The sequence below is a fragment of the Miscanthus floridulus genome, chromosome 16 (assembly GCF_019320115.1).
Source record: "Miscanthus floridulus cultivar M001 chromosome 16, ASM1932011v1, whole genome shotgun sequence".
Classification (NCBI taxonomy): domain Eukaryota; kingdom Viridiplantae; phylum Streptophyta; class Magnoliopsida; order Poales; family Poaceae; genus Miscanthus; species Miscanthus floridulus.
In genome coordinates, this window is record NC_089595.1 from 119,598,215 (window position 1) to 119,606,023 (window position 7,809).

Below are 7,809 nucleotides of genomic sequence, written 5' to 3' on the forward strand. Positions count from 1 at the left end.
CTTCATGGCCTGCCCCAATCAATTGTCACTGGCAGAGACACTATCTTTGTCAGAGAGTTGTTCAAATTCTCAAGCTTAGCACGGCGTATCACCCACAAACTGGTGGACAGACAGAACGAGTAAACCAATGTCTGGAGATGTTTCTTCGTTGTGCAATGCAAGATTCCCCAACCACATGGAAGAATTGGCTCTCTTTAGCAGAACTGTGGTACAACTCCTCTTACCACACTTCCATTGGCTGTTCACCGTTCAAAGCATTGTATGGGTATGAACCAAATGTGGGAGCAACTCCAACTGTGCCAGTGTCTACCTCACCTTCAGTTTCAGAATTGGTGGAGAACAGGGAACTTCTCCAATCTCTGGAACAGCATCTAGCAGCTGCACAGAACAGAATGAAGCTCATGGCTGACAAACATCGCTCTGACTTGCAATTTCAGATTGGTGATCAAGTGTTGTTGAAGTTACAGCCCTATACACAATCTTCAGTTTCCAATCGACCATTTCCGAAGCTATCATACAAGTATTATGGGCCATACACTGTTGCAGAGCGCATTGGCACCCTGGCTTACCGTCTCAACCTTCCCCATGACAGTAAGATTCACAATGTGTTTCATGTGTCCCAGCTTAAACCATTCATTGCAGATTACTCACCAGTGTTCTCTGAGTTGCCGAATACCACCGACATCGAAGCATCCAACTCTGTACCTGAGGTGGTCCTCGATAGGCGTCTGGTCCGCAAGGGGAACACAGCAACATCTCAGGTGATGATCAAGTGGAGCGGTTTACCAGCTACGGCAACAACCTGGGAGGACTACAACGTCGTCCGACAACGCTTTCTCGACTCACCTGCTTAGGGCCAAGCATCGTCTTCGGCGGGGGGGAGCTGTCACACCTACGGCGGACAAGGCCTGAGACAGAGTCGAGAAGAGCAGGCGCATTTCGGCAATAGGTTTTCATGTAATAGAAAGCAGGTTTATTCATTGCTGTAGTGTGAGACAATGACGTGTGGGCCCGATGCCGAGATGTAATAACCCTGAGAACGCTGGGACAGGGAGACTATTCTGAATCTGAAACACGAACTCGAGAACGGAGGAACCTTTCCTCGTCTCGTTGCCGTCTCAGTCGCTGGCTCGATCTCCTCACGTCCCGGTGATCGCCGGCGGCCACGGGTGTGACATGGCGGCGCGTCGGTTGTGCTAGGGCATGGAGCAGATGTGGTCAGCAGGAGTCGGAGAACAGGAGAAGCGAGGAGTTGATCTGGGGCCTCGGCACGGGAAAGGTTTGCCCCCTAACATCATGGAACGACCACACTGCCCTTTTAATTATTTTCTATACCCTTTTAATTATTTCCTCGGATCAACGGTCAGCATTAATTAGAAAGAAAAGTACCTAAAAGTACCAATAGTACATACCTTTCAACCTAGGTAAAAGGACTCTTAGTTCACATGGAATGCTTATATGGCTATTATCAGCTTTTTCAATAATGAAATATTACTCCAAGAACCACATCTGGCTTCATTTCTATACTTTTGATGTTATTTTCTAACATTTTTAATTCCATCATTGCAGATTGATGTACTAAAGGTAATCAACTACATTGTTACTGATCTAGGTGTGCAACTTAAGGGGCATCTGTAGCTTGTGAAATGAAGTCTGGCGAGGAGTTAATATCAACAGAATGTCTGTTTGAAAATCAGTTGGATGATGAAGAAGCCATGGCCATTATGTCTGCATTCAGAGGAATAACATCAGAACCATCTCTTACTCCAAAATTGGCTGAAGCCAAAGAGAGGTAAGATTTAGTTTTTTTTGCTCCCCTATTTCTGTTCCTGTCATGATTTATCTCAAGAATCTCATCTGTATTTACTCATAAGACATGTTTCAAGCACTTTTTGCGCTCTGAGTTTTTTTGTCTGTATTAGGCTTTATGATACAGCAATCAGACTAGGACAGCTCCAAGCACAGTTCAAGGAGCCTGTGGATCCCGGAGGAGCATGCACGTGACAATCTCAAGTTTGGCCTTGTTGAGGTTATCTACGAGTGGGCAAAGGTACCAACATCATCATGGGAACCCTTCTCCAAGATGAATGCTGGATTGTAATGCCATTTCCTGTTACATCTGGATTGTAGTGCCATTTCCTGTTACATCGATTAAGGGAACTCCATTCGCAGACATATGTGAGCTGACAGATGTATCGGAGGGGCTCATTGTAAGAACAATCGTCCGGCTGGATGAAACATGCAGAGAATTCAGGAATGCAGCTTTGATAATGGAAGCAGTGTCACAAGAATCTGATAAGCTTTAGTCGCTTTTGCTTTTGTTGAGAAATTCTTTCACTGCTGTGGTGGATATCCAATTTGTCGGCATAAGCCTGGCCGTAGCAGTTAGCAAGCACCAAACAGCTGTTCTCGAGAAAGAAACGAAGTTTTAATGAAAGTTGAACATGCTGGTAGGCAGCAGGCCTGAAATCTGGATAGTATGAATTGATGTCTACAGCAGTCCAAAATAAAGTTCAATACCTGTTACCATTAAATAAATTCTAGAAGCATAATTTGTGATACAAAAGTTGCAAGGAAATTGTAGTAGGTCATAACTTAGTTTCTCCATCAAACAGCTCTGGCGTACAAACATAACAGCATTCAGTGCAAATATTACAGAGATAAGATTAGCTACATTAAGTGCATATATTACAAAAGATAACAATGAAACTACCCTAATTGACTCTTTTACTCAGTCCGCTTACGCTTCCTCCTTGGCGGTGACGGTGGTGGTGCTGGACCAACAAGTGCCTTCAATATTTCTTGGAAATGCGTTGCGGTTATTGCCACCCTCATCTCACTCCCTGGGCAGCAGTCTTGCAAGACAACTCCCATAGCAATACTCTTTGTACTGCCCATAGTAAACACAGGCGCTCCTATCAATTCAATTGCTTTATTGTATGTCTCCCCATCATAATTGCATGATACTAGAAAATAGTTCTTTGAATGATCTGCCAATCTTGTGTAATCCTCTAGAAGATACGACTCCATAGACTCCACACTCGTAAAAGTAGGCTGATAATTGGTATTGGTATTGGAAACAGGAGGAAGTATGAATGTAGGAGACGGGGTAAGAAGAGGCGAGGTGGACTCCATCCAGCTTACTTCCTCACAGCGTGTATGAAGTTTTGTCGTGAGCAAACAGAAGTCTCCCTTTTTAGACACCGCCTGTGCCCGAGACTTGATCCCATCAAAGAAACACACGCCGACATGTTTCCGTCCCCTCACAAAACTTGAAGGAGCAACCACAAGGGTCGCTGAGGGTGAGCTTCCTGCGGAAGTATTTGCCACACCAACAAACCCACAACAATAATGCCCATCAATTTCCCTGTCGAACACAATGACCACCGACTTCATAGCCTGTGTGGCCCTTCTAGGGGTTCCAGGTTTCATGTTGAAGTCCCTCCCTAAACAAAATTAGGTTGGATTAGTATAAAAAAACAAGTACAAAGTGTTTGGTAAAAAAGGCTCCAAAGGTGTTGTTAGAGGGACGCTGCGGCCAAGGCGAGTACTCGCAGGGCAAGGTGGGGAACGGCTTCACTAGCACGCGGTCACGGTGAGCAGCTAGCGCTGGTCCGCGTCGCGGGGTTAACGGCGTAAAAGACCGGCGCCAAGGCACGGCTGGCGAGGCTGGGTCTGTGCAGCGCGGCGTCCGCGGTGATCCGGCATCCCGGGCCGCGTCGCACGCACGCGGTCAGCAGGTGTTGGTGCACGCACGAAGGTGGGTGACGGCGAGCTTGGGACCAGCGAACGCCAATCCATGGCGAGGACGGCGTCCGCGGTAAGCTGCAGTGGCGGAGTGGCTTGGCCGCACGTGGCACACGGTGGCGCGAAGGCCAACCTACATACACTGCACGGGCAGGCAGATGAGAGCAAGGGATGCGGCGAGAGTGTGCTCACCGTGGGGTACCGCGGGTGGACGAGGTCGATGTCGCAGTTCAGTGCCGACGGCGTCCCCTTGCTCCCGTTCGGCGCCGGCTCCTCCGCGGCAGCTCCGTCTCCGGGCTTCTCTCGCTTCCTCTCTTCTCTCTCTCCGGTTTCCTCTCTTCCCTTTTTGGTGTGGGAATACGTTGGCGGCGAGAGGAAAGGAGGATGGGGCAAGCCCCCTGGCGGCGCGAGGGGGGGAGGGGGTTGTGTGCGGCGCCCTGGGGTCTTTTGTAGGTGGCAGATAGGGCTTCGGCGAGGGTTCGGACGGCTGGTGATCTCCGGGACGCGTGGCGACCGTCAAGCGGTCAGGCGACGCGGAGCGGGGAAACAGCGAGAGGGAAGGGAGAAACACGAGAACAGTTTTGGATACATAAAAGTAACACAAATGAGGTCTATCATAGGCTAAACACTGTGCAATAACATGAAAATACATTAATATTGGTGGTCCGCTGAACATCCTGTGGTAGGTAATAATTCGTTACATAAGGTAACAAATGCAGGTGGTCCCAAGTAATTTGAAAGTTACACTAATCATGTGCTAGATTCGTGATCCAATCAGTCCGTAGAGTTTAATCCCATACAAATCCAGCCCATTGGTATTGAATGAAACACCTTGGCCACAAGCCCAACTAAACAGGCTCCAGATCTCGGCGCTTGGTTGTTTGTAGGCACTGTTCACTGGCACGAGCACCTATTCTGGTAGGAAACAGAAGCAGAGAATGGAGATTCAGTGGACCAAATGTAGTGGAACTAGTATGGTGGCGCGCGCATTCGCGCGCCCGTAGGAATTGCTTTTGAATGTATTTGTGGAAACCACTTTTTATTGTCGGTACCTGCTGGTTTACGTGGTTTATTTTGTAACACAGATATATTTTTAGAAAATTTGCGAGGTTTTGATTCTCTGTGGATCATGGTACTGGTAAGAAAATAGAGCTGCGACAGTTGTCTGATAACATTTTAGCATAACTTATCTAGGATTTACAAAAGGATAATATAGTTTCATATACAACTGGAATGTCAAGGTTTCATAGCGACAGTTCGAGCTGATACATCCATAGTACGTGGTTCCCATAGCTATGTCTAGATTACAGAAATGGCAAATAGTACATAGAAGTTGATGCATCATAGGCTGATGCATGCAGCACAGAGGTCGATGCATCGTAGTTTGATAATTTACATATAGGTTTGATTTCTTTGAACAACAGCTTTTTTTGGGACGCAAAAGCTTGTTATATGTCGACAATCATCTCCTTTGTCACAGACATGGCAAATAGTACATAGAAGTAGATGTTGCCTTACTCCAGCGAGTGGCTATCTGCATCGTCTTTTTTTTTTTTTGCCTGGGAAAAAACCAGTCAGCACTATACTCGGTATCTATGTTTAGAGTTTGTATGTACAGATGTTTGGACATAAAAAGATGGTACGTTAAATTTCTTTAAAGCATACTTCTTTGATTTTGATTCTGAAGAGGATGGACGTGGTTGTTTGGCACGCTGATCTTGCTGTGTGTCTGTAGCTTCGGCCGAATCAGTGTCGCCGAAGAGCTTCTTGCGAGCACCTGTCCATGTTGTTGGTGACCTTACATAAATTGGGATTGTTTACTGATTATGTATATTGCTTGTAACCAGTATACATGTCTCTATCTACTGCGGAGTTTCAGTGTAGAATGGTGGATTATTATGTACCTGTCGACATCATGTTTGGAGGCTTCATGTTCTAGCTCGCTATCATGTGCTGGAGTCTGTAAGACGAAAAAGTTGGTTAGTGGAGTACAGGTAGATCAGCTGGAATGGTTTTGCTAAAGAAGCTGTAAAATTTGCTTACCGATTGTTCAGCGGCCTCAATCAGAAGTAGATCTGCTGAATGTTCTGGACTCTCAATGATTGGTGTTGGGCTTGTTGTGTGAGGCGGGTGATACTGAGATGTTGCCATGACCTGCAGCGGAGGGCGTTTCGGTGGCCTGTCTAAAACTGCTTTGACCTGGTATTGCCTTTTTTTCATACTTTTGCACGATTCGTCAGTAAGATCAACTGATAAGACATATGTCTTGTTAAGTATGTTGTTCATTGCCTGAGGCAATCCTTCTTTTATATGCAATGGGTTCACCAATGCCTGGCACTCTTTTTGAATTATTTTGGTTGCTTCATCATCATATGCAAAGAAGCGTGCTTCATCTGTGTTATCTTTTGCAATAAATGATAATAGGTACCTGTAGAAGTTATAAATAACGAAAGGTGTAGATAGGTTGGAAAATATTCAGTTCATTTACGGTTTGGAAATGGTTAAAAACTACTGAAAAGTTACCTAGGAACTGTTGTTGTGCCTCCACACTTTGGGCATCTGTAGGTACCATCTAGCTGCTGATCAGCTCTTTTTTTGCATGGCTTGCAAGACATGTACCACCAGTTAGTAGTGTTTGTGATAGACACAATTGTTACTGCAACTTTGTACGGTCCTCTTTCCTGCACCGCAGCAAGTAATTCAGGAGTTTTTATACTCTAATAGTTTCTGTTTTTTTACAGACTTGAACAAAAAAGCTCATATGGCATTGCTGAAAGAGCCACCAAATTTGGCTGGAATATCTGTAACAGGGTGCTTTTTAGGAGGATGAGTTTATAGGCTTTTGTTGTTTACTTACCATGTCATCAAAGGGATCAATATGGTTCAGGTCAGCTATAGTTCTTTCTGGTAGCTGAATGTCTTGGACCGAAAGTGGAACTGCCTCTTCTTCTGGTGCAGGTTGTTCGATGTAGACTGGTGTATCTTTGAACCTGATGATAGAAAGCATATTAGTACAAGCGCTCAGGCATTTTTAGTTTTTTTTATTTGGCCTGATGTCCATGTGGCTATACCTGGAGTGATAAGCACAGGCATCTGGAATGGTAGGGTTGAAATAGTAAGTGCAAGCTGAGCTTCCAGTTAGGCATGTTTGATCTGCAGTAGCAAGGAATAAAATGGTTTGTAGTTCATGTATTCTAAAGCTATGCTAGTCTTCAATGTATATGTAAATATATTCAGAAATGTTGAGACCAATCTTGAAAAGAAGGCTGTACCATTGTTTTTGAAATCTTCACGCGGTATACAACCAACGACAAGGCAAACAATAAGATTACCAGCTGCAGCATCGTATATGTTGTCGATACTAAAATTTGTGGCATGTTCACCCCATAGGGTAATCTTCATAATATTTTCGCTGCATCAAAGTCGACTATCAGGCAATAGGATAGAAGCACTGTTATTTAAGTTATTGTACGGTAGGCGATATATACCTTAAATCCTTAATGTAGATTTCTCTTAGTGTTTTAGCCTTTTCCATGTTCTTAGGAACAAATGTGTGAGCTGCTTCATACCTAATGAGATATCCAAGGACATCTGGTAAAAAGATTGATGCAACCTTATTAGTTAGCAGATTTATATAGCATGTCTAAGATAAATCTATTTAGAAACGATAATTGATCAAATAGGTCACCTGTCAGGTTGAATACGACCCGCGCTGGTCTAATGGCTCGTAATGGAGTGATTCTGTAAACGTACTCTGGAATTGAGTGTGGAGGATTCCGAACAAGCTCAACTGTTGTGTAGTCTGTAATATCTATCATGAGGTTCTTGTCAACTGGTCTGTAGCTTTTTTTGGCATTCTGCACGACAAATTTCTTAACAACATAAACTTTGCCAACACTGAAAAGATATGCTTTGCCATCGATGAGGTCATCTGAAATTTCAGCATATATGGCATTTCCCTGTCATTGTAGGTACTAAGCTGATTAGATTGCATGTCAATGTGTAGGAGCTACAGTTTCTGATGATTGTAAATATGTGATTCCTATGTTTAACACAAAGATA

General features: G+C 44.6%; 1 protein-coding gene, 2 long non-coding RNA genes and 1 pseudogene across 5 annotated transcripts in view; 1 reads left to right on the plus strand and 3 right to left on the minus strand.

Moving 5' to 3' along the window:
• The window catches only part of LOC136511587 (uncharacterized), a 240,639-nt pseudogene that overhangs the window by 76,020 nt on the left and 156,810 nt on the right, over positions 1–7,809 (minus strand).
• Positions 1,096–2,376, plus strand: LOC136510143 (uncharacterized). 3 transcript variants are annotated; one of them, XR_010772623.1, is made up of 4 exons: positions 1,096–1,279; positions 1,570–1,792; positions 1,923–2,050; positions 2,131–2,376. It is a non-coding gene; the product is annotated as an uncharacterized lncRNA (long non-coding RNA). The 3 variants fall into 3 exon arrangements; XR_010772624.1 differs by having other exon boundaries at positions 1,570–1,584; positions 1,698–1,792; positions 1,923–2,376; XR_010772622.1 differs by having other exon boundaries at positions 1,923–2,376.
• LOC136513217 (uncharacterized) lies at positions 2,585–4,265 on the minus strand. Its single transcript, XR_010773320.1, has 2 exons — positions 3,940–4,265; positions 2,585–3,446 (listed from the first exon to the last, which is right to left on the minus strand). It is a non-coding gene; the product is annotated as an uncharacterized lncRNA (long non-coding RNA).
• The window catches only part of LOC136513544 (replication protein A 70 kDa DNA-binding subunit B-like), a 16,193-nt gene continuing 13,305 nt past the window's right edge, over positions 4,922–7,809 (minus strand). Inside the window, exons 2-11 of the mRNA XM_066507517.1 lie at positions 7,436–7,706; positions 7,236–7,338; positions 7,020–7,159; positions 6,819–6,900; positions 6,605–6,737; positions 6,271–6,428; positions 5,791–6,175; positions 5,652–5,707; positions 5,413–5,544; positions 4,922–5,306 (exon numbers count right to left, since the gene is read on the minus strand). Of these exons, the coding sequence (XP_066363614.1) occupies positions 5,222–5,306; positions 5,413–5,544; positions 5,652–5,707; positions 5,791–6,175; positions 6,271–6,428; positions 6,605–6,737; positions 6,819–6,900; positions 7,020–7,159; positions 7,236–7,338; positions 7,436–7,706 (1,545 nt within the window). The 3' untranslated portion in view covers positions 4,922–5,221. The remainder of the gene's footprint in view (positions 5,307–5,412; positions 5,545–5,651; positions 5,708–5,790; positions 6,176–6,270; positions 6,429–6,604; positions 6,738–6,818; positions 6,901–7,019; positions 7,160–7,235; positions 7,339–7,435; positions 7,707–7,809) is intronic.